General features: G+C 49.5%; 1 protein-coding gene across 4 annotated transcripts in view; it reads right to left on the minus strand.

The window, feature by feature from the left end:
• Positions 1-26416, minus strand: part of BCAR3 (BCAR3 adaptor protein, NSP family member) — a 110069-nt gene that overhangs the window by 43406 nt on the left and 40247 nt on the right. Inside the window, exon 1 of one of the 4 annotated variants that reach the window (XM_032867165.1) lies at positions 7225-7391. The exons of the other annotated variants lie outside the window; for them this stretch is intronic. Within the exon in view, the coding sequence (XP_032723056.1) occupies positions 7225-7308 (84 nt within the window). The 5' untranslated portion in view covers positions 7309-7391. Of the gene's footprint in view, positions 1-7224; positions 7392-26416 lie in introns of those variants that run through there. 4 annotated transcript variants of the gene reach the window in all.

A 26416-nucleotide genomic window follows, 5' to 3' on the forward strand; every position in this document is an offset into this window, starting at 1 on the left:
ATTTCAGAGAACCAAGGCACCTAAAACAACTCAAGAGCTCATGAATCTATACAACATCCCTGGAGTCAAACAGGTAGTGAGAAGAGTTATATCTCCCAAGAGAAAACATCACCAAGGCCTGAATTTTCATGATTTGCTCAGACTTACAGAATAAGGATTGACTAAAAACTAGAATCCAAGTCTCCCAAAGTATATAAAGAACTGGAAATGTTTAGTCGATACAGAACAGACTTAAAAGAAACATGAGGGCTGTGTGGAAATAGCTCAAGGCTTGGGCTGTCGCCATCCCAAGAGGATGGTCAAATATCCTTGGTTTAAGTCCCTAGGGAAACTAATCTAGAATCACCCCCCAACACACGCACACGCACAAACACACAGAGTTTTATTTCTAGGTGTTCACTCATACCAGCCAAAATGGTCTCAAAATAGACGTGTTCACAAGAATGCAAGGGAAGAAATGCGTCTGAAGGGCTATCATGCCCACTTAGCTGCAGAATAAGGCGGACACTGCAGTGGTGCAGACTTGGACAGTTGTTTGTGTGGGGGAGTGAACTGTCTCAAGGGTACAGTATGTTCCCCATGTCCAGAAATGTCAAACATAAAGGTGAAATATTTCCCTGTGAAGATTCAGGGCAGGAGGACCAGTTAGGAGGCTACTACAGAATTTCGACCAAGAGATGTCAAGAGGCCTGCATTAGCACAGTACGGGTGGTAGAGTCAGGAAGGAAGAGACAGATGACAGAAATGTTTAGGAGTAAAATCCTAAGGCATGACTGATGAGATATGAAAATAAGGAATAAGGACGAGGTGGGGGGAAGAGGCATGGGGGCTCCTGGGCAATGTTGAGCCACCAACTCCCAACACAGAAGCACATAGGGAGCGGGTTTGTGGAAGAGGCTGCGTAGCCTGAGGTGCTTGTGGGGGTGGCTCACCAGGCCATGGGGTCCAGGTGCTGTGTGGAGAAGGGCTGGACTCAGCGCGAGCTGGGGAATCCTTGGAAGGAGGGGGAAACTGTCTCACCTGCCACCTAAGAGAGGGGGGGTTTAGGACATATCAGAAGAGGGCTAGGGGATGCTAGCTTTTAAGAGAAACTGAAGATAGTGTCTTAGTCTATTGGAACATCTGTAAGAAAAATACCATACACCGAGCAGCTGAAGCCACAAACATATATTCCTCACAGTTCTGGAGGCAAGTCTGAGATCAAGGTGCTAGCAGATTGGGTGTGTAGACAGCCTTCTTCTCACTGCATCCTCACCTAGCAGAAGGGGCAGGAGAGCTGCCTGGGGTCTCTTTCGAAGACCACTAATCCCATTCATAAGGGCTCCATCTACCACCTCCTAATACATCACACTCAAGGTTAGGATTTCAACATGAATTTTGGAGAGTTAGTCCTTAGCAATAGGGTGGGAGTGCTCAGGAATGATCCAGGGGAATAAGTAGAGTGTAGCGTCCTAGCCGGTGAGAGAACAGACTTCCAGGAAGGAAGAGCCAATAATCCCAAGTGCAGAAGAATTCCAACAAAATCAGAATTGGATGGCAGCCACAGGACTCGGCAAGGCTGCTGGTGGGGTGAAGGAGGGTGAGTGGCCATTGGGAAGTGAGGAAGCAGAGACTGTTCATCAGTTTTTGGGTGGAGGAAGATAGGGACCAGGAAAGGAAGACATGGAAATCAGTGGTATTTTTAGGCTGAGAAAGTCTGAAGCATGTTTACAAACTAAGAGGCAAGCAGTGGAGGAGGACAGACTGAAGGTCCCCGAGGAGAGACTAATGGAGAGGCGTCTTTGAGGAGGGGGTGGTCATGGGCACAGGTGGCCGGGCCAGCCTGGGTTAGGGAGAGGGACACTTCATCCTCAGAGGAAGCGAGGATCTAGATCTGGATAGAGCTGTGGCTTGTGGAGGCAGGGATGGGGACGGAAATGCGGTGCCTGATGGTCTTAACTGCTGCTGTGAAGAAACAATATCGGAGCGTTTGGAAAGGGCCTAAAGAGAAGGTGGAGGGAGGCAGACCAGCCTGAGCTGAGCAGGGACCAGCCGAGCTGACAGGAGGTTTTAAGGACACAGGCAAGAGTTGGGGGAGACGCTGGTTATGCTCCTCAAGCTCAGGCTGCCCACAGAGGGACCAAGGCCCCGACCTTCCATGCTCCCCATCCATACTGTTCACTGGCCCCCAGTCCTGCACTATCCATTCACCACCATCTCTCCTTCTGCTTCGGCTGTGCCTGAGGTCCAGTGCCTGAGGCTCCCTCACGCTCGCTCTCTCTCTCTCTCTCTCTCTCTTCCACCTACTGCCCCTTTAGCAGCCGCTCAGTGTTATCTCCACCACGGAGTTCGCTGACCCAGGGCCGGATTAATGCCTTGGTGCGTGGTCTCACACCCCCTGGGGGGGTTCTGCTTGCCCGGAGCCTACTGGGCACGGCGGAGAGAGCCACTTGCATGCCCATCTCCCCAGCGGCCACGGAACTGCTCCCTCCGTGGGAGCTTGCATTGTCTCCCCAGCGCCCAGCAGCCCCTCGGTGCACACCCTGGGCGGCGCACACCCTGGGCGCAGAGGGCAAGAGAGGAGCTGATGAACTGTAAGCAGGGGAGGGGGGGCTCCCGGGTCTCTCAAATTCCGGGACTCTATCTTCTTGGTTCTTTGTGCAAACTGCTTTTGTAACAGCACACGTGTTTCAGAGGGGACACCGAGGAGAGCTGTCCTCTATACAAACTAAAAGACTGATAGTAGCTCTTTTATGAGCTTGCAAAATAAGAGCTGTGACATTCTCGTGGCCAGAGCCAGATTCCAACAGTAGCCCCTGGGGCTGTGGACATGCAGTGGAGACCCAGATGAGGACGGAGGTGCTGCAGTCCAAACCCATAAGGAGCCCACCCCTCCCCTCCTGTCCCCAACTAGGGCAGCCCTTGTTTCCTCTGCTGGCCTGGAGACACCCCAGATATACATCAGCTAAAAGACCCCAGAGCTGTCTCTGACATCTTTAAAGCCAGGGACAGGGCCCTGGGTCCTCCACGTGGTACAGAGCAGGGAGATCTCTGTGGCCTGAGCACTCTGACCCTCCAGCATCCCCCGCCCCCCGATGTTTGGCACAGGCCCTGTTCTCTGTGGTCCTGGAGGTGATAAACCCACTAACAGAATTTTCCCAGGATCCCAGTCTCATTTCTGCTTCCCACCCACGTCTCTCCAACAAAAACAAGGCCTGGGCTGGGATCCAAGCTCCGGGGTCTGTGGAGAGGGGATGCTGGGACCCAGACACCATCAGACATGTCCTCCCTTTCCCTGATGCTGAAACCAGATCCCCCAAGCTCCCAGATGCCAATGGAATGCATTTAGGTCTCTTTAAAAAAAAAAAGCTGTGCTAGGCTTTTTTTTTGGGGGGGGGGGTGGGCAGGAAAGATAAATGAGCAACTAGCAGCCTCCAAGAGGAGAAGCTGAGTCACTTTGAAAATATATCTTCCGACTGGCCTTTTCCACCTTGCACAGCTCGTGCTGATGGTGCATCTACCCCACTGACCATGGCAACTCAGGCCATCATCAACACCAGGACAGAGGACTAGGACCCAAGCTGTCACAGTAGCAAACAGACCAAGGGACTGGCCACCGGGAAGGCAAATGGAACCGCAGCTCTGCCACATTCACACAGGAAGGCAGTTTCTAAAGAAAACAAGTTCCAGGAATACAACCCTCGAGGGATGGGCAGATGGGACACCTTGGGCCGTAATGTGTAATCGGAGAGACTCCAAATCCTTTTTGTGGGGGCAAAGGAAAAGACTGAAAGCAAAACACAACAGTAGCAACAACCCGATTTCAGCTCTTCCCACTATAGAGCGCCAAGATGATCAAATCTACACGTGGGAAAGCATGTGCTTAAAACCCATTGCCTTCTAGCTGTGACTTCTCATTGACAAGACCACTGCCACTGGACTTAGCGGCTGGCCAGCCAAGACTCCATACTGCAACCTCTCTGGTGAGGCTCCTTCTGAAACGTGGCTATTCTGTCCTTGCAAGGTAACTCCCACCTCTTGGATTAAAACCACATTGCTTTCCCTCAGGGCAGTCATCGGTAAAAGTGGCAAAATTCAGCTCCTTTCCCCCTGTCCCCAGACAAGAAAATCAGAGGCACAGCGACAAGAAGAAGAAGGGGTTTGTTCTTACTGCCAGTTCTAGAAATGGGATCTATTTATTGTGCTTCTCACCAAATTCCTTCTGGGGTTCACAAGGGACTTAAAGGTGGTCCCACCACTGGCTGCAGGAGGATTACTGATTCTCCAAAAAGCAGTTCCACACAGCCCCCTCACCCGCCTGCCCCAGGCCTCTCCTGAAAACTGAGGTAGGCACTGTTTTTCCCCAACCACACTGCGCTGAAGTAGTCATCAGTATCATCTCGTTTTAGGTGTCAATGGTCTTAACGTGCTATCGTAGAAAGGACACTGGGCTTGAAGCCAGGTGAGGGTTGAAGCCGGTTTCTACCCCTTGGTGCCCCACTAAATGATTCTGGGTAGGTAGTTTCTCTGAGCCCCCGTTTCTCCTCTGTGGGAAGGGGTAAACTCTCAACTTGGAGCACTCATTTTGAGACTCCAGTAAGACACCTCACGTGCATTCCTTGTGAAGGAACTCCCAAGGAAGCTGGAAAGACTTCTGCAAATGTAACAGAATGACACCATGACACAATGCTCTTATAGTAAGTCCTTCAAAGCCGGGGGCAGGGGGGGGGGGCGCACCTCCACCGTCATTTACCGTCCCCACCCTGCCGAAGAGTGCTCACGCCTGGATGGGCTACTACAGTCGACGTTCAGGGTCTTTTGAACTTGAACGTGCCCCGGGAATGTTATGGATCAGTAATATCTTCACTCCAAACTCTTTTCCACTGGGCATAAGCAAAGTAGCCCTTCCTTTTCTCACCCAGGATGTTACAGTCATGACCCTCAACATGGCCCAAACATCTCATCTCTGGCCTCAGCTCCCTGGGGGCCAGCGAGGTCTGCATACCCTTAATTCTCCTCTCCCTTCTTGCCACCAACCCCTTGGACCTTTGTATGCAAGTCCACACCAGCCCCTAAATACTTTTTAAATTCCAGCAAATCTCTGCAAGTAAGATTTTATTCCCTCTAAGTGCCAGGGTGACTGGTCTATGTAATGAAGGAGCTTTTACATTTTTAGTTTTCTTCCCATACAACAAACACTATTAATAACATTCTAGTTTCTCCTGAGATAATATGGATTAGACCAAATGGAAAGTTACCATGGCTACCAGACTGTTATTTTTGGTATGAGAAATTCATGCCAAGGGAAGCAGCCTACACGGTCACGAACTGGAGCCTTGTTTCCGCTTTGCTATCAGGCAATCAATCCCAATTTAATTCTGAAACCCTAATTGCAGCGGAAGCTAATTATGAGTGGCAAGGCCTGAAACCCCTAATTAAAGTCCGAGTCAATAAAGCAATGCAGTGTGATCACCGGGGTGACGCTGGCAGGGACTGAGGCCCAGGAGGACTTTCTTCCCCAGGTAACTACGAATGAGACAGGGCAGGGAAGCATACCCCGAGGCTTGGTGGGGGACCCTAAACTGGGTCTGGAAGCACCAGTTTCTGGTGAGTGAGCAAGCCAGGTCCTCTCTCTGTGCTAAGAAGGTGCACCAAGCTGGGGGCGAGGTGAGAAGCCCCGGGTGGAAGGGAGGTGTTTCTATGGCCGGTCAACCCCCAAGAGTGGTCAGGGGGAGGCCAGGGAGGGAGAAGCTAAGGGACGGCGGCACCCCATATATCACTGTGGTCTTTCTGTGCAGGCCTTAAAGGACGTAATGGCAGAGGGATGGGGCATCCATACAGAATCTCATCACTCAGACCCATTTATTTAGGGGCTGTTTCCTCACATACCAATGCTGACTTGCACTTTTCTGAATTAGCTGAGGTTGGCTTATGAAAGGACTTCTCTTAGAGTGAAATCCTACTGCCAACTGGAAGCACACGGTCCCTTTGGGACCTCCCGGTCTATCTTTGACAGCTTTACAACCCCATTAATGGCATGACTTCATCTACCCGACGCTAGAATGATCCATATTTAGGCCAGAAACCACATGGTCCTCATATCACCCCACTGGGCTCCAGGATAGAAAGGGGCTCTTCAGTCAGGGAGGAAACACTTTTAACTGATGATTAATTGCTCATCCCCCTCCAAACTCCTTGACAAAGAGACAAAAACGAACTTTGCTAAATGGTTAGAAAGCTTCTCTGAACACTCCAACAGGGCAGTAAAATCAGAAGAAACCTAACCTCTTCTCGCTCAGTGTCTGTTTTTCTACAAAGGGCTCTTTCTCCCTTTAACAGGTTTTCCTGTTACATTTTCTGGAGAGTTCTTTTAAGCATTATTGAGAAGGAAGCAGAACATCATAACTCTGCTGTAGCTCTTTCAATTGCACGAAGTCAGTCAGTCCCTCAGGAGACAGAGCTCCACCATCTGGGGGGGAAGAATGTCATGAGACTTCAGATTTCTATTTCCCACAAATAAGGGAGGGCCGTGGTCAAGCTAACGGCTGACGCGATTTTTTTCCAAGGCAGACAAACCCTGTGGATCAATGAGAGCCTGTATTAATCTTCATTCTTAGTGTTGTCCCAGGCAGGCAACACAGAACACAGGTCTCGTCTTGAATTAGTCAAATGAGGTTCTTTGAGGATTTTCATCAAAATAAACAGTGTTCCGACCTATTACGCAAAACCTTTGGCATTGGTGTCTTGTAACAAATGTTCCAGATGAGAGCAATAAAGACAAGACAGTTCCAAATGCTGAAATTGTTTTGGAACCTGGCTGAGATTGGAGAGGCGGTATTTCGTGGCTTCTGTGGGTTCTAGACACTACTGACTCAATGCCCCAGCCAGCTCGCAGTCACGGCAAACAAGGGAATAGAGAGCGATGCAAAGACAGAAAGAAGAAAAATAGGTCCATCCTACTGAGTTACTCTGGTATAGAATTCCACCCAAGGAGACTGAAAGTGTCCTGAAACACAGAGCTTCTTCCCCAAACACAGACTCGGAGCCCCTCTCTGTGCAGCTGGGTTCCGTTTCCAGGGGAGGGAGGCCCATCATGGGGGGCTTAGCAAGATCTACCCACCAAACAAAGTGCCTCTGCTCCACGGCCAGCAGGCTGCAAACTTTTTCTGGGGCCTTTTGGAAGACTAACACTTTCAGGTCTCCCCAAAGAATCTCCAGCGCATCTTATCTCAAAGCTGCACCTACCTTGGCTCCAAGGAATGACCGGCGGTGATAGAAGCAGCACAGGGCCGCCGACAGGGCGTGGAAGGCATTGCATTCCTTAGGCATCTTGCAGTGTCCAGTCCCTGGACCACACACTTTTTCTTTAGGGCTGAAAGAAATGGGGCTTGGGCATCAGAGCCCCAGCCCTGCCACGGCAGCCCTGCTGCTCCTGCCTGAGGTCCAGCGGCCGGCCAGGGGAGCAAGCCGCTCGCTCCTGCTCACAGGCCGGGCTGGGACTTTTCCCCTCCGCTGAAGCCAATACGATCCACTCATTCAATTCTGGCAGGCTGGTGTCCAGCCTGCCATGCACACAGTGCCAGAAATTCTCATGTGACCAGACTCGCTTTCTGATGAAATTCTAACCTCTCCTTGAAGAGCTTTGGGCTTTAGCTGTCCCCTCAATCTAGAGACCCGGCAGAAATCATTAAGCCCTGCAGACAGCCTGTCCTTCCCTGGGCCAGGGCACCAGGCGATCGGCTCCCGGAGTAGGGATCTGTATGCTTGTCACCCCAGCAGCTAAGGGTTAAGGAAGCACACATCACACCACCTTGTGATGAGACAAAGGCTCCTTTGAGAAAAGGACCTAAAAGGTGATTGGGGTGTGACTTCTCCTTTGGACCAATCCTAGAAGTCCGAAGACACAGGAACAGGGTCCCCGTCCCCACTCTCCCAGCCCACCCCAGCACTGTTTATTTTTAATTAGAATGCTCCTGGCAGCCAGTTTGTAGCTGATAACATTGGCACAGCCATCGCCGTGGGTAATACGGTATTCTGGTGTTTAATTAGCACGTCTGTCGGCAAACACCCTGGGCGCCCCACGCCGTCCCACCTGGCCGAGCCGTCTGTTGGGAGGCTGGGGGTCAGGCTGTATACCCTCTTCGGACTCAACTCTTTGTCTCACTTCCCTCCCTCACTTCGAATACTCCGGCCAGTGGTCCTCTCTGGCTAACCCAATCCAGCGCTCGGACCAGGTGGCACACGCAGCCAAGCCATTCTCCTGGGCTAAGAGGCCCTTGCCCCCACCAAGAACCTCCTGTGACCTTTAGGGAACTGCTTCTCTTTTTGCATTCCAGCCAGAGTGGATGCTCAACAATTCTGGTTTTTATCAAACCCAGGTTCCTGCCTGTAGCTCTCCCTCTCCTGCTGTTTCAGATGTTACCTTTCTGTGGCTTCGGCCACTCAAAATTGGAATGTGTCCTGAAGCTTGCTAAAACTTCACACAGGCAGAAACTTGTAACGAGGAAGAAATAGAACCCGTTCAGTCCAGAAAGGAACAACACCAGATGAGGCATGAGGGAGGTATGAGAAATATCCAACAGGATTAGTGTCAAATCCTCAGGAGGCCTTGGCCTTTGGACTAGGTCAAGTCGGCCTGTAAAAATAGAGACTTGTTTGTTCAATGCCTGTGAACAGCCTCTGTGCCTGAACACGGCCTGAAGGGACAGAGGGGCGGCCCTAATAAATACAGAGGATGTGGAGACAGAGGCACAGAGGGTCTGTCGCCACAGCAGTGATGGGGGAGGGGAAGCTGACTTCCTCTGCGATCCCTCAGTCCCTGTCTTCTGTGATTTTGGGGGCCAGATGCGCAGTCCTGGGGGCTCCACCCCAGGGAAGTCCACCCAAGAACCTGGAAGCAAGCATCAAGGGTGGTAGAGGTCACAGGGCCCTTGGAGATGGTCCAGTTGGTGGGTCGATACTGTCCTCCAAGATCCATATACTGTATCCATGAGCAAGCGTTTGCTCTGTTTGCCCTGGTTTCTATTAGAGAGGGTTCAAAGGTAAGTCCTCATGAGCAGCGAGGGCCCATGACCTACAGGGATGACTCATCCCTGAGGCCTACAGCCACCAGGTAAGGCGCCCAGTGTTTACCTGCTCATCCCCGCCGGCAGGAGACGTGCTCCGTCGGCCTAAAAAACTCCCCCAAGGGGCTACAAAAAAGCGCCATCCCCAGTGTGGGATGAGGAAAGAGAGCAGCTCCTTAAATCCCACACAAAAATTCAGAGAGATTGGCCAAAGCTTTTGACCTCATACCCTCCCCTCAGAAAATCTGAATGGAGTGCACTCCTGAAAGAAATATGCAAATAATGCAGACTTGTAAATGACCAAGAATTATGTCATCAAGTGCTCTGGGGCCAGGGAAAAAGCGACACAAAAGACCCTCAGGTCACTGTAGAATCATGGTTCTTGTCACTTGAGGCGTTCTCGGTCTACTCTAAGAAATGTCCCCCAAATGCCCAAAGAATTGGTTGTCAGGATTAAAGAAGGGGCTAATCTTATTAGGTAACTGTTTCCTAAGCACTTTTTAAAAACAGATTTGAGAGAGAGAGAAAGAGAGTGAGCCTGCGCATGAGCGGTAGGGAGGAGCAGAGGGAGAGGGAGAGAAGCAGAATCCCCAGTGAGCGCAGAGCCCAACGCGGAGCTTGATCTCATGACCCTGAGATCATGACCTAAGACGAAACCAAAAGTCCAATGCTCAACTGACTGAGCCACTCAGGCACCTTGTCACTTTTTAATTTTTCTGCTCCACAGCAAAAATAATTTCTGAAACATCACTCAAAGGTATTAATAAATTTCTCCTGAAATGGCCAAGGAGGGAGACTAAAATAACGCATCGTTGTTGCAACGAAAGACGGTAACCACATGAATTCGCAAAGTGCCCTTCACTGACTTGTTATGTTTTTCAATATCTGCATCCACAGTGATCAATTCTCCCACATTCTCCCGTCAGTGATTATTCTCTTCTAATTACAAAGAAACAGAAGACTAGGACAGCATGTCACTCAGCAGAGAACGGACAAAGGACTAGGGATTCCAGCATGTGATTGCAGAGCCTGGTATGTAATCACATGGAAACACAAATGAGAGATTTTTTTAAATGTCTTATAGTTAAACCTGTAACTCACACAGCCCCATGAAAAGGCGAAGACCTGGGGCAGGGGGTCACTCTCTGATGATTTGGTACATGTGATTTAAGACCAAATTTGGATTCAGGATTTTCTACACACCGTGCCCTTCGCGGACAGGGGTCAGCATCTCTAGTGCAGCCCCAGGGACTGATAGGGAGTGGTGCTGGCAGCACACACAACTCTGGGGAAACTGTGCTCTTTAGCGCCCCCGCTCTGGCCTCCTGGAAGACTTATTCCTCGGTACCAAGGGACACACCTGTGGAGAAAAACCAGAGCAGGGCAGCCAGGTAGACCCCTTAGGGAGATTCCCATGCCTTCAGGTCAAATGCTGCCCACCCCATCTGGGAAGAGGTTTAAAGCAGGCCGGAGGAAGGCCCCTGCTCAATGCCGTTTTTTCCTTGGGCAGCCCTAATACTAACCTGCCCTATTTAGTAACCATGGAAACAGGAGCTGCCTGCCAGCCATATCCCACACATCCCTGCTTCCTGTCAGCAGCAACCCTTGGGTTGAGAGAGGCTGAAAGCGTGCAAGAGTCCCTCCCCAGAGAGCCACCGTCCTCACTAGAACATCAGGCTCCCAGTGAGGTCGCCCCTCTCTCTAACCCAGCACTGGGGGGAAAGTCTGTTGGGGAAAAGATGTGCCCACCAGGTATTTGCTTTTACCTGTTTCAGGGCAACTGGGAAAACAAAGCTGCCAATACTCTGCCATTCTCCTCCCCACAGCCAGCCCAGAATCAAGGCATCAAGCGTGCCGTGCACTGAGGTGCTCTTGGTCATGGTCTACCAGTCCTGTGGACACTGATCCTGCCTACAGCGGGCAGCATGCTGTCACCAGAGGGCACCGGTCCAAGACTGCAAGGGCTGGCTCATCCCTGCCCACAGGGACACACTCAGAGCATCAGTCAAGGGATGAACACTAGTCGTGGAGGTCAAAACAGCTAACCTCTCATAGCAACCAATGAGACTCTACCCTCTCAGCAAGGTCTCTCTCTCACCTGGCTTTTTGGCTCCACTAACCCCTGGTGATCAGACTCTCATGAACAAAAACAGCTTTACTAAGCTAGGGGGTAAAACCGATGCTACTACCACATCCATTTCCCTTGGCGTCCTAGGAAACCAGGAAGATTAACCTGGATGGGCCCACTCCTAAATATCCAAGACTGCCCTCTACAGGTTCGGCCCCTTGAAAAGCAGGGAGGCAAATGCCTGGGGAGAAGCCCTGGGCCAGAAAAGGTGGGTTTCTCTGCAACCCTGTCTCCCCAAACTTCCCAGGTGCGGGGCCCTGTCCGGCAGGTCTGCATGATTCTGAGCACAGGAAACCTGGAGGGAGGCAGGGTGGTGGAGGAGGGGCTCTGAGCACCCACCCTCCCACAAAAGCCACAGGACCTCGGGGATTGAGGAGAATTTGCTGCAAGATCACTGAGGATGAGGAGCAACTGTCAGGGTTCCCCTCACGCCAGACTCGGCAGCTACAGGAGCCGCCGAAGAACGCTGGACCCATTTTTCTGTATTCATATGCAGTTTATCTCTTGCTCTAGACGGGAATGCACCCTGGACTCGGCAGGAGGAAGGTGGGAAACGCTGGCCTGGCTCTCGGGGCCGTTGTGTGTATTGCTGTGGACTCTTAAAATGTTCACTTACACCAGGGAATACAGAGGGTGCACTGAAGTGCGCTTGCCAGGCAGGTCTGTCTGACAGTCCCCCCAGATTCCTCAGGGGGCTGCGAGTGTGGCTGTTAAGTGGCCTCCTTCCGGAAGAGGTATTGATTGCCTAGCGCATCAACAAAGGAACTAAGGGCAGTACTCAACAAACACACTTCTCTCTACTGGGTCTTACCCCCACCCCCCCGCCCCGCCCAGTAAATTCCCTGTTCTCTAACTGGCTATTAAAATTGTAGAACTGACCATGGGGAGCTAAATCAGGTCAGGGCCCAGCCCGGACCTCGTCATCTTGCTTTATCACATACAATTCCATCCCATGAGTCCCCTCACCACCACCTACTTCCTGGTATCACCCCAGAAATCCTAGGTTACACAAGCCCCATTTTCTGTTTTCAGCATCAAAGCAAAATGAAAACAAGAAGCATGGGGCATAACCCCAGCCTCTCCACCAGCAGGCTCAGACAGCCTCTGGCAGTTTCTGTCTTTCTTCAGATCCATGAAAACCATCGACCCTCCTCCCCTAGCAAAAAGCACATACTGTAATGTTTTATGTGTAATTTTAGGGAATACCTTGTCCCCTGAAGCTCAGCCATACAACTCTGGGAGTCTTATTCATCTGAGATGACCTAGCCTGTCCCGGCCTTCTCCCACTCTACCCTCATGGTGTGTGCTCCTCACCCAGAGCAGGCGTTTGCTTTTCTGGTCATTGTAATGCCTACATTTTCCATGCTGCACACTCTTCTTTCCCCTTTCTTCCACTTTGGTAAGTGTGAGCTATCTAAGCAACTAAGAGGGGCCACAAATGCCCCCTTAGACGTCCCTCCCATGCAGACCTGCAGAAAGGGGCCGAGGGGCGTCGGCAAAGCCAGAACACCAGGAAGGCTCCCCAGCCAGGACCAGCTGCACTGTCTCCCATCTCCCCTGCCCCCGGCTCCCCCATTTCATGAGCACTTCTGCAAAATGACATCTTCTGAAACTGAGCTGTGAGACACAGATTTGCATGTCTCAGAAGTGACACTGGGAGGTAGCAGGTTAGAAGGACAGCCAGGGTGGTTTCAAGTCTTTGCTACACAGCTAGTGAGCTGGGTGACCTTGGGAAATTTCTTAACCTCTCTGAGCCTAAGTTTCCTCCTCTAGTTGACTGGGTCTTTGTGAGGACCAGGTGAGATAACCCATAAAGAGCTGGGCATCCGACACAGAGTAGGCATTGAGCAAATGTGAGCCTCCCCTCCCCATTCCGTCCTCCTGAGGGACAGATGCCCCACCTCACCCACCTGTGGGGCCTGGGAGCCACACCCCCCCAGCTGCAGCCCCAGCCGCTGACCTACCCGGCAGGCCGGTACTGCAGTCTTGGATCTTGAAAGCCAGGGAGCAATGAGGAGGTGTTTAAGAGTTGTCTCAATCTTAAAATATTTCTAGCCTTTAAATTTTAAGATCCCATATTAAAATTGCACATATGGTTTTAATCACACTTGCTCAGATGTCTCAGATGATTTCCTACTCCAGAGCTGTTGTCATTTGGAGAGTTGTTTAACAGGCGGCATGTATGTCCACAGCATCTGCCTACTTGGCCTTGACCCAGGGGAACTCCTGGCCCATCCACAACTACTGAGCTCTTGCTATCACACCCCATCCCTGCCAGTTTGACCGGGGAACCTGTAGCCCCCTAACAGGATCTGGATTGCACCCCTCCTTCCACCTTGCCCCCACACTGAGCTGGCTGCTGCAGAGCTGGGCTTCTGCCTTCGTCTTGCCCGATGCTCCTCCAACCTCACCCCCTTGCCTAGCCCTCCAGGGTCTTGCCCTAGGACTAGACCTTCCACAGGAGTCCAGAGGCCCCAGAGTACCACCTCCCAGGGACCCCACGCCTTCATTCTTCATTGGCCCATATTACTGGCTCCTCTGATGACAGCCGTTTCTATAAGTAGAACAGGGTCTGGTATAGACACTTGGGTCCTTTGCCTGCTCTGTCCAGCCACCCTCTCCAGATTTTCAGTGTCCACCCAGAGTCTGCTTTCCACCTCTATGTCCCTGCCCCTCTTTCAGCCCTAGCGGCCAGAATTGCCAAAGTTACGATGCATTCTTCCAGGGCCACTCCATGCCCTTCTTCCACCCCAGAGAGGCTACCGGATGTGTGAGCGGATGGAACAGGCACTGAGGAATGGCCGAGAAGGCAGGAATCCTGGGGTGCATGGTGGGGTCGGCACCAGGGGGAAGGTGGAGTCAGAGCCGACTGCACTCATCCCAACCTTGAAAGGCGGCCAACATCCATCAGAAAATGATCTTATTAATCTCTCCTTCTGTTTTCAAGCAAATTCCAGCCACCTAAGTGAACTATTTCGGTGGGGAAAATACCTTGTTGTCATGGTCATAAACTGATTGTGGGCCTTATCATCAGTGACATATTGATGAATTCGGCCTCCTGCCCAAAGAGCTAGGAGAAGCAGGCCAGGCATTGTTGAGCTGGGGGCGGAGCGGGGCTCCCATGAGCTCCTGGAAATTGTCTACAAATGGTTGGGTGAGTATGTGTTCACCAAGGTGAGGAGGACACGGTTTTTACCCACTTCCTAAAGAGCAATGTGACCTAAAATCCCCACTGATCCAGAAGGACCTTCAGTGGTTCTTCAAGAGGGGGCTTCCGAGGGTCCTACTGGATCTTTTGTTCTAGCAGAGAGAAGAGGGAGGGGGAAACCTTGGTCACCATGGACGTGAGGAACGATAAGGAGAGCCTGCAGCTACCACGACACAGTCAGCCCAGGAGGACTGTGGACGGGAGAGGAGAAGACAGAAAGCCTTGAGGCCTGCCATGCCACCTTCCCCGTCTGCCGCTGGAGCTGCGTGACACACTTGTGACAGGAGGGGACCCCTTCCCTTCCCCAGCTGGGGCAAGGGCCTTGCTTGCCCACCACACTCAGCATTACCTTTTCTCAGGGAAATTAGCTGCAGGCACAGTTTGATAGCAGGGTCCTAGATACATGACCTCAGCAGAGGTCAGGCATCACTGCAGGATGCACACACACTGCGAGGTGGACTCTCAGCCCCCCTTCCTCCCCTCAGATGCTCCGGGGGCTGCCTTTGTCAGAGGCACCCTGCCACTCAGCAGGAGCTGCCCTCACCCCTTCCCCAACCCTGGACAAAGCCCCCGAGAGCCAGCACTTATCCAGGCAGCGTTCTCCCTAGTGTCTTATTTAGTACACCAGGACACAAGTATCATTATCACCATGTCACAGGTGAGAGCAAACAGGACTCAGAGTTAATCATTAAACCAGAGTCTGGATCCCTGGGAGGTGATAATGGAAGCCCGGCTACCACCTGGTCACTGCGAGTACCTTATCTTGTGCAAATCCCAAAGGCAGAACCTTGGCCACGACAACAGCCCCACCCTCCTACCCAGGGACAGATAACCCTTAGCAACAGTGGCAGCAGGTCTCATCCAAAATATCCCATCAGAGCTCCTCATTTACTCCTGATGGGAAAGGGTAGGACATGGACAGACCGAGGCTGAGGCAGAATCTGCAAAGAGCCAGGAGGACACATAGCCCTAGAGCACAGGGGACAGCCCCAGGGCTTGGGGACCACCTTAGTGTAAGGTGAAACACCATGTAGGTGTGTTTCTCTCCAAGAAAAGGCCAACTCAACACAGGGTGTTGCATGGGAAGGATTATACTGGTTACCAGCCAGTTTCTTCACTTCCTAAAGTACTCAGGTGCTGCACACAATGCCGCCTACTCCTACAGAAGTGACATCCAGACAGTGAACACTCCTGGCGCCTGCCCGAGGTGGGACAATGGGCTCCTTTATCAGTGATTCAAAGGACAATCTGGGGCGCCTGGGTGGCTCAGTGGGTTAAGCCTCTGCCTTCAGCTCAGATCATGATCTTCAGGGTCCTGGGATCGAGCCCCGAATTGGGCTCTCTGCTCAGCAGGGAGCCTACTTCCCCCTTTCTCTCTACGTGCCTGACTACTTGTGATCTCTGTGTGTGTCAAATAAATTAATAAAAACTTAAAAAAAAAAAGGACAGTACAATCCCTGGTGTGGGAGGCATGGGAGAGCAGGCTATAGGAAGGGAGAGCCGCCAGGGAGAGCAGCAGGAACCCCCTCTCCCGATCTCTGGGAACATCACAGCAGCCTCAGCGCCGGGGTACCTGTGACAGCAGATGTGGGAATTTCTCCAAGACCAGACTATAAGGGGAATCCAGGACCCCTCTGCTCCGCTACCCACAGTTTCTCTACAACAGCATGGATCAGACAAACTGGGGGACAGTGGGGGTCCGTAGGAGAAGACTAGAGAAAGGGGAGTACAGGGTTTGAAGAGGCCAAAAAGAAAATATCTCGGCACAACCTACTACTCATATGTCAACATTTCACGTATGTACCCCACATAGACAGAGACAACTAGAAATATAGCCCATTGTACTGAAAATTCAGGCCAAAAAAAAAAAAAATGATGGAAATAGCAGTCAGTGGTTACTGCGTTTAAAAACTTCACCCCGTGGCACGTACCTTCACACTTGTTTTGGATGTGTGAGCCAATCAGAACTCTGAACACTGAATGGTGCTGGAGTGGACATAATGGACCCAAGTTACACCAATTGGAGTGCTTCACAAATCAGAGCAGAAAAGAAGGTCTCCTTTCCCCCTGGGCCATAAACTCCGAGATGAGAAGTCAGGACAGCCTATGCCCATGTGCCCCCACTATATAAAGTGATCAGACTGAATGTGGCCAGTGTGCTGAGAAGCAGGTACAAGGCAGAGTGTGGACAGGCCTTTCTTCTCCAGAACAGTCATCAAGCCAGGCTACTGGACCCCTGTCCTGCCCCAGTAAACCTCCCAGCTTACATCATCAACTTGAGTTCACTTTACTGATGGGTGGCTAGATGAAACCTGAGATGGAGACAGAACATACCATGTTGGGCTCCGCTGGAGTTCACATGAATGCGACATGATCTCCCTACCTGAGAAATGCTCAGAAAGAGCCAACCTGAGCCGATGTTACATGAAAACATGTACAGGTCCATCCATTAATAACAGGGTTGTTCCCTTGTGTTTCAGTGATGGGTGGAAATGGATGGTGGTTCACAGCCTACTGCAAGGATGCTCCATTACTAAGTTGCCTTGAGTTCTCAAGGAAGAAGCAGACATGAATTTGCCTCCAGGAAAAGGGAGAGGGATTCATGGAGTCGGAATGTCCCGTGCTGCTGAATGTAGGTGTGAGTTTTGCTCCCACACCCAGCACCCCTCCCAGGCGGGGGGAAACCACTCACAAACGGCTCATTCAACCCTACTCATGTAGGCAACAGCACCCTCTTAAGTTCCTGGAGGACATTTCCAAAGGCTATTGTGTTTTGTGGGAAGACAGAGGACCTGATGCAGAGGTAGTGAGACATTCCCTTGTGGACTTTACCAGAGATAACTGATTACCTGGGAGGGCAACTCTCATGACTTCTTTGTATGTCAAAGAAAGGGCAATCTGCATCATCCCCCAAATATATTCAGATCTTCCCAGATTTACTCCTTTTGTAGTCCTTAGGTGAACACGGTCCAGAAGGAGCCTCGGAGCCCCGATTCTCGGTCTGTGTGGCCCTACGGAGCTTCCTTCGCCTCCTGCTATTGCTTTATTTACCCCAGTGAAGGGCCCCAGCTCCAAGTCTGAAGCACGCATTAAAGTGACCTGTGTTCTTGTCTATTTGCTTCAGGACTTATTCATTGTCAACACTCCAATGCTTGGAAGTGTTGGAGCCAATGCCTGAACAGGAGAGGGGCCAGAGAAGGTTTGGAGAAAGCACAAGGATTGTCCATCTGGGTCCAGAAATACCTTGGAAATAAGATGCACAAGAGGCACACATGCATATTTCTAGTTCTTTTTCATCCCCATTGCAAAGAGATAGGGACCGCTGCCCCTGAAACAGTTCAGACCCACAGGGATCTTAGACGTGACTTGCCACATAAGCGTCATCATTCTCACTGGTGAAGCAGGCTTGCCCTTCCCTACAGCTAGATGAGGACTGGTCCCTTCTTCGGCCCCTCAGAAGCACCCCGCTCTCCACCGTGAGCTACCTGGGTTCCCAAATGGAGAGAGGCTTCCAGAACAGGTTACTTCCAGCTCCTACCACCTCTATGAGCAATCCCTGAACGCTCTGCAAACCAGGAGAGAAGAGGATGCAGCGCTGTCCTTCCCGAGCTGGTTCCAGCAAAGACCCGGGAAAGACAAAGTGGGGGAGACCGGGCCACGATGGACTTGGTGGGCCACGATGGACTCAGATGTTTCCAAAAAACATGCACCTGGGCCTGGGAAAAATGAGACTCCAACTGGAGCCTGGTGGTCACAGGAAACAGTCCATCAGCTTCATCATCACTTCTGAACAAAACGCTCTTTTGAGAGCGTGAATGGGGGCTTTATGTAGTTAAGTTCTCATCCATGGGCTAATAAATATGTGAAATGCCCTCTCAGGCCAGGTTCCTGCAGCCTGGACACTGAGGTCATTCAAGAAACAATTAGATGCCATCTGGAGAGAGCTGGGACTCAAAGGAAATGGTCTCACAGGGCCAAACAGCATGTTCTTGTTCCCGGGGTCTGACACATCCTTATCTTCACCGACATAAAGGATGGATGGAGCTCGGCCAGCTAACCCACACTGGGAGCACAGAATGGGCCAATGTGGCAGCAATTAATAAAAGCTTAAGGACCAGGAGAATGTTCATTTTCAGCCTGCCTCAAGTAAATTTATCCCTTGACTGCACTTTTCTCATCCAAGCTGAGTGTCTCCGCCATACACCAGACCTTGGCTTCACTGAGCTTGGGGTTTTCACTGTTTTAATATAAAACAATCAGAGCAGAACAACAACTGCCTCTGGACCAGCTCCTCATGGTATATAACGAGTAGATCCACCATCGGAAACAGGTAGTATTTACAGAGGCCTCACAATCTGCTCAGTGGTAAACAACACGCCCTTAGTTCTAGGGTAGATTCTCAATCTTCCCTCATTTTTAAAAAAGGATTTTTTTTATTCGACAGAGAGAGACAGCGAGAGAGGGAACATAAGCAGGGGGAGTGGGAAAGGGAGAAGCAGGCTTCCCACTGATCAGGGAGCCCGATGCGGGGCTGGATCCCAGGAACCTGGGATTATGACCTGAGCCGAAGGCAGATGCTTAACAACTGAGCCACCCAGGCGCCCCTCTTTTCTCATTTAAAAAAAAAAAAAAAAGATTTTATTTATTTATTTGACAGACAGAGATCATAAGTAGGCAGAGAGGCAGGCAGGGCAGGAGCGCGGGTGGGGATTCAGGCTCCCTGAGCAGAGAGCCCCATGTGGGGCTTGATCCCGACCTAAAATCATGACCTGAGCCAAAGGCAGAGGCTTAACCCACTGAGCCAGCCAGGTGCCCCTCTTTTCTTATTTTTAAATGAAAATTTAATGTCTCTTCTGTCTTAATAATCAGTATTTTTTAAATATAAATGTTACTGTTTTAAAAAATACCCACTTAGCCAGAGAAAAAAATATGGATTTAGATCAGCAGAAGCTGATGATCACTGTTCTCTTTATAGAGAGAGTTATATATATAGATAGACAGATAGATCCTATATATAGGCTTTATAACAGCTCTTAAGTAGCGGAAGCCCCCCTAGGACAGCAATGTTCAAAGTGCAGCCTATGCGCCCTTGGGGCCTTTCAGGGAGTCCATGAGGCTAAAACTATTTTCATGACAATACTGAGACATTTTGGGGCACCTGGGTGGCTCAGTGAGTTAAGCATCTGCCTTAGGCTCAGGTCTTGATCTCAGTTTCTCTCCCTGCCTGCAGCTCCCCCTGCTTGGGTTCTCTTGCTCTCTGACAAATAAAGTAATAAATAAAATCTTAAAAAAAAATACTGAGACATTTTTTGCCGTTCTCACTGGGTTGACACTTCCACCAATAAGGTGAAAGCAATGATGGGGCACGCTGCTAGGACCTTAGCACAAAGCAAGGGAGAGTCACCACATTTAAAAAAAAAAATTTATTTTAGATATTGAAAAAACAATTTTTAAGTATTTCTCTAAAAAAGTCGCCAGTTTTGCTAAAGAAATCCTCAATGAAGCCATAAAAATTACTCGCTTTAAATCACAGAGGGACCTTTGCATCCACGTCTCTCTTTAATATTCTGTGGGATGACACAGGAGCACACATGTGGCCCTTCTCCAGCAGACCCAAGTACAATGGGTGTCTTGAGGGAAAGCAACTGTGTGCTCAACTAGCTGCTTTTGCATGGAACGCCATTTTTACTTCAAAGGATGTCTGAAAAACTGGTTATTCGGACGTGGTATTTATCTGGCAGGCATTTTCTAAAAAAGGAACAAAGTAAGCCTGTCACTTCCAGAAGAACAATGGACAGTATTTGTTGCCAGTGATGAAACCTGAGCTTTCAATTGAAAAATCAGAATTTGGGGAAACTTGTATTCATGACCATGAACTTGACAGCTTTCTGATACTTTAGTGGTTTTTCTGATAACTGGTGATATAAATGAAAGCGACTTTTTAATACTGTATAATGAAATAAATTAACATTTTGAATATCCACCTAACTCAGAAACCAGTATGTCTCAAATGCCCAAAGCACGGTGGTATAAAGTCGTACACTGGTATGTTCTAGGAGACCAGACACTCAAGAAATTTGCAAAAATATAAAACAATGCCATTTTTCTCATTAAATTTTGTTTTAATGATTTTGTGAAAATGATTATTTTCACAAAAATAATTACTGTTATTTTTAAATGAGTTAACTAAATACTTAAAAATTCCTGTATTTTAATTTCTAATACAATAAGCCAATAGTTAAAACACATAAGAAAAGCTCTTTGGGGGTCTCAATAATTTTTAAGAGTGAAAACGGGTCTTGAGCTCAGTTTAAGAACTTCTGCTCTAATATACCTAAGCTACCGTTCTACGTAATTTTGATTAAACCCTAAGTTTTCATCATATTTATGAAGTAGGCTAACAGAGGACTCTTTTTATTTTAGTAAATAACTTTACCAAAAAAACACTAACCTGACACTAACTAGCCTGAGGCCAGACTCCATCCCAGGACAGGAGATCATGACCTGAGCCAAAATCAAGAGTGGGCTGCTTAGCCAGCTGGGCCTCCCAGGCATCCTTCTCCAGTATTATGCTTCACTCCTCTGTGCTCCCATGTGCACCCAATATGGCAGGAAATCCTGAAGACTCTGTCCTCATATGAGACCAGAATGTCCCTTCTTTACCACCTCTCCTGCTGTCACAGGTCCAAACTACCCTGTCTCACCTGGCATTCTCAACTCCTCTCCCTGTTCCTACCCTTGCCCCCCAAAGTCTGCCAGCAACATAGAAGCCAATGTCATCCCTACATGACTCCACAAAAGTTACATATGGGACCCATGCAATCTGCCCTGTCCCCCTTATCACTCTCTCACATCAGCTTCGGTCACACTCTCTTGCTCAAATTCACCCCTGTCCTTCCAGCCCCGCTGGCCTCATGGCTGTTCGTTGGTGGAAGAAATGAACTCTCACTCCGCGCTCCCTGGGCATACACAGCCCCATAGGCACAGGGTCTTCCCCCTCAGTCTCTAACACACTGATAATCTGTTTTCTGCTTCACCTAATACCAGCTTCCTTCTGGCCATTTTTTTTTTCCAGCTGTCAAATCACAATTCAAATATAACTTTTCCCAAGGAGACTTCTTGGTTACCACAGGTTAAATGTCAGATCCATGCCAACTCCTCACACAAAATCTACATACAATGTCACAGCATCTTAGAGCTTTTTTTCCAAGAATGTAATACAATTCACTCTGTTAATAAAATGCCTTAACAATTTTAATCTGTCTTCTTTAAAGCCAACAAAAGCCACTTGTCTTTTTATATACTTTAAACACAGCCCTTGGTTCTGAGGTTGTGAATATAATGTTAATAATTTAATATCGAAAGCGCCCAGAATAATTAGACTGAATTGCAGCCAAACGCCGCACTATTGTGACATCTTATTACCACTAGAGGGCGGAATTCAACAGCAAACGAGTCCAACGCTAACAAGCCTGGCTTCCCGTTTGGGAGCTGAAGAGTTACTACTGACTAGGACCCTATAGCTGATGACAAGATCTCCTGAGGAACTGATAGGTCTGAGCCAGGGGCTCAGAAACTTGCCCAAAGTCACCTTAAAGAGTGTATCTACTTCTGCCTAAATGTGTGAGTATTTTAAGATGATAACAGTGATCCCACAATTTTTATCCTACACCAGGTTGGCAAGAGAAGGTACGCTGAGGTTAGTTATAAGAACTTTCTTGCTTTCCTTAAATAAAATCACTGAAGAATTTCTGGAAAATTTTTAGAGATGGGAGTGTTACTTGCTTTGGGAAACTTCGAGATCTTTAGAAAAATCTCATTCCTTCTTCAATTTAAATGCCCTTTGCATCTGGTTTTATATGGTCATCAGTCAGCCAGCCAGTCACGAAATATTAAGACAAGAAAAGGTCCTTGCCCTCAGAACTCACATTCTAATGAGAAGACGTTTGGGGTTTTTTGGTTGTTTTTTATTTAAAAAAAAAAAAAAAACAAACAAACCCACATAGAATTCCCAACAAGAGCTGTAAGCATGATATACGGAGTAAGGAGATGGTGGGACTTGGCGAGGCAGCTCTTAGCAGGGGCGTCAGGGAAGGTCCCTTTGAAGCAATGACACCTGAGTCAAGAGGGACCAGCCACACCAAGCACCGGGGTGACAGTTACTACACTAGTATTTACTGAGTGCTATCTACGTGTCAGGCATGGTGCTAACAACTTCACATGTGTCAACTAATTCAACTCCTGCACTCTACCATCTAGTGTTAAAGAAATGGAGTGCCAGAAAACTTTGGAAACTTGCCCAAAGTCACCCAACCAAGAAATGGCTAAGTTAGAGCTCTGTGTCTGTGTTAGTTTCCTGGGGTGGCTCTTACAAAGCACCACGGATTGGGTGGCTTGAAAACAGAAATGTATTCTCTGGGTTTTGGAGGCTAGGCGTCTAAAAATCAAGGTGTCAGCAAGGGCTACATTGTCTCTGAAGGCTCTGGGGGCCACCCTTTCTTGCCTCTTGTAGCTCATGACGGCCAGAACCCTTGATGTTGTCGGCTTGTGCAGGCGTCAACCCAGTCTCTGCCTCTGCGGCCACATGGCATTCTCCCTGTGTGTCAGCGTCTCTGCACAAATTTCTCTTTTCTTCTAAGAACACCAGGCATTGGCTTAGGGCCCACCCTAATCCAGTGTGATCACATCCTAGTGTGATGTATCTGCAAAGACCTTATTTCCAAATAAGGCCACATTTAGGTACTAAGGGGGTTAATACTTTGCTATATCTTTTGGGGGAACACAATTCCACCCACTTTAAACCATCTGACTTCAAGAGAAACTTTTATGCCAAGGCAAAGATCCAGGGCAGTGGGAAAAGCCAGCAGGGAGGAATAGAGTTACCAAGGCCGATGGCAGCAGATGAGGTTAGGGGTCGACAGGCCACATGCAAAGGGCTCTAGGGTCCAGTTATAAAATGGGAATCTAGCCTGACGCCATAGCTTCAATTCTTGCTTGCGTGGTAGTTTCCCAGTCTCTTTGCCACCTCTCCACCAGCCACTGCTTGGGATCTCAGAGGAGTCTTTCTCCTTCCAGTCAAGGATGAAGGCTGCAGCATAGAATACAAGCAGGAATCTAGCCTTTCTCCACTCATGGGCCAGACAAGGCTCCTGTGAGCACTTCTAGAGGGCAGTTTCACGGTCTGACCTGGAGTCAAACCATCAAGTTCAGGAGGCCCAGGGAGAACTGACTTCTGACTTGGGTCAGGCATTGGGACAGGATTACACTGGCAGAGCAATCTGGCCTGAGGAAATTATCCAGACAAGCCCCAGGCAAGAACAGTCAGGATTTAAGCACCTGTGCTGTCCCCACCTCCCTTTCAGCCACAGAACTGACAGATCTGACAGGCCCAGTGGGGGGAGACGCTGCTCACAGCAGACAGGTCCACCCCACGAGGTGCTGAGATGCATCCAAATCATGCAGTGGGCTGCCACAGCATCATCTCTGCGATTGTGCAAGGGCTCACAACCTGCACGAGGACTCCCTGCTGTGTTGTCAAGGCAAGGGTAAAGTCCTGTCAATGACGCAAGTAGTATCATGGAAGTGTCGCCGTGGAAGTTTTTGCTGAAAGCCTACTGTGCGTCCTTCAGAGGCTAAACAGGGACGGTGTATAGGGTCTACAGCAGGAGTCTGCAAATCTTTTCTGTAAAGGGCCAGACAGTAAATATGTCAGGCTTTGCTGCCCATTCTGTCACATCTACTCAACTCCACCATAATGGTGAGAAAGCAGCAATATGTAAATGAATGGGTGTGGCTGTGTTTCAATAAAGCTTTATGCATGTTGGAATCTGAATTTTAAAATTGTCTCATTCTTCTTTTGATTAAAAAAAAATTTGATGAAACGAGATGCGATCGGGAGACAAACCATAAGAGGGAATATCACAAAACAAACTGAGGGTTGGGGGGGCAGGGTGTGTGGAGAGGGTGGCTGGGTTATGGACACTGGGGAAGGTACGTGCTATGGTGAGTGCTGTGAAGTGTGTACACCTGGTGATTCACAGACCTGTGTCCCTGGGGCTAATAATACACTATATGTTAATTAAAAAATAAAAAATAAAAAAAATTTGAATTGTAAAATCCATTTTTAGCTTGTGCTTGTACAACAACAGGCGGTCGTCCAGATTTGGTCTCCTCCGGCTGTAGTTTGCTGATCCTCCCAATTTAATGATATCCCCAAATGCTCATCAACTAACGTACTGTCACTGCGGTAACAAGGTCTCCAACTGGAAGTTTCCTGTCCTCCCTTAAAATATTCACTGGCTTCTGGCAAGATGCCAGGCACTCTGTGAACTCTGGAATCTTCCCTGGCTTCCTCTCCCTCACCTCCTCCAGTGAAGTCCACATGTAGCTGTCAGCTCATCAAATAAAATGGCTCTTAATTCTCTGAAAGGCCTCAAGCCCTTGCCCTGACTTTCCATGCCCACTGCCACTATCTAAGGTTAGGCTCTCAGGAACACTTGGCTCCTACAGCTCGCTCCCCCGAGCAATTACTAACACATGGTATGGGCTTCAAACTATCTGCTGAATGAGCCGGAGGCCGCAGAATAACCCACAGCTCAGCACTTTCTCCATGTGATCAGCAGTCTGAGGTGGCCTGTCTCAAAACCAAACATTTCTCCTACGGGGGGTGGCATCACCTAAGGGCTAAAATATGATGAGGTTTTAGATTGCTTTTTTAACATCAGGCTCACTGAGGTGTAATTTACATACAGTAAGAGTCACCCTTTTGGGTACCATTAGTTGAGCTTGGAAACAACCACAATCAAGGTATTTCTATCATCCTAAAAGTTCCTTTGTTCCCATTTGCAGTCGACCTCTCCCCTACCCCTTTTCAACAACTCATCTCTTTTCTGTCACTACTAAGTTTTTATAGGCATCCCACAGTCCATCTTTTAGGCTGATCATCATGCCATCCTAAGGTGTACTATGGTTTCTCCATTCACCAGCTGAAGGACATCTGAACTGCAACCAGTTTTTATCAATTATAAATAATGTCACCGTCAACATTCACATACAGACTTTTAAATGAACGTTTTTCATTTTCATGACAAGATTTCACTTTGTGTAAATGACCGCATTTTGAAAGACCCTGCAGCAAAGGATTCCACTGAATGAAGGGCTGTCCTCCGTCCCTGTTCTTCTATTTTCCCACCCTGCCTCAGCAATTTGTTTTTAAATCGCAGTGACATTAAACCTCCCAAGAAGATCCAGAGAGAATGCTTTTGGGGTGGAGTGGGAGAACTTTGGATGGAAGCGCTCTCCCGGGGCTCTGAATGGCAGCCTCCGGGCTGCTTCACATTCACCGCGGGCGGCGTTTGATCTCCGGCTCCCCCAGGCCGGCGCTGGCCCTGCGGATGTGCACACTCAGGCAAAAACCTGCAGAGCCAGCCAATCGCGCCGTTATTTGGTTCCTATAACTTGCTAAAATCTCACGGAATGTACAGCGTGCCATTGTTTTTGTAAGTCCCTTTCATGGCTTTGTCAGCGGGCTAATTCAGAGCAGACTGGCCTGTTTTCTCTGCTGGAAGAAAAGGCGCTCGTCCAAAGCAGCTATTTAACCGTGACCATGGCTGCGGCCATCTTGAGCACAAAGCCGGAGCCGCAGCCTCCCCGGCCTCTCTCCCAGGAGCTCCCCAACGCCGGCAAGCGCGCATTTATTCTTGGCTCTGGAATTCGCATAATTACTCCTCTTTTAATCTGCTGGGTGACCTAATGTAGCCCGGCGGCTGGGCTGCAGGAAGAGGCCTTGCGGAGATCTGAGCCTTGGGCAGCCTGTCCTATCTCTAAGGCCCGAAAGAGCATTTCAGTGCATTAAACCCCTAAAGGACTGATTGCCAAAGCACTCAGGCTCAGGAGCTGCTCCTGCGCACTGGGTGGGGGAGGTGGGGGGGCTGAGGCACGGGGAGGGAGGGGAAGAAGCCGTCAGAGGTGCAGGTCCCCACTCAGGATAATGGCTCCAGTCCTGTCCCTTCTCCCAGCCTGCGAGTCTCAGAAATT

Source organism: Lontra canadensis, unplaced genomic scaffold (genome assembly GCF_010015895.1).
Source record: "Lontra canadensis isolate GAN:19392208 unplaced genomic scaffold, GSC_riverotter_1.0 scaffold33, whole genome shotgun sequence".
Lineage (NCBI taxonomy): Eukaryota > Metazoa > Chordata > Mammalia > Carnivora > Mustelidae > Lontra > Lontra canadensis.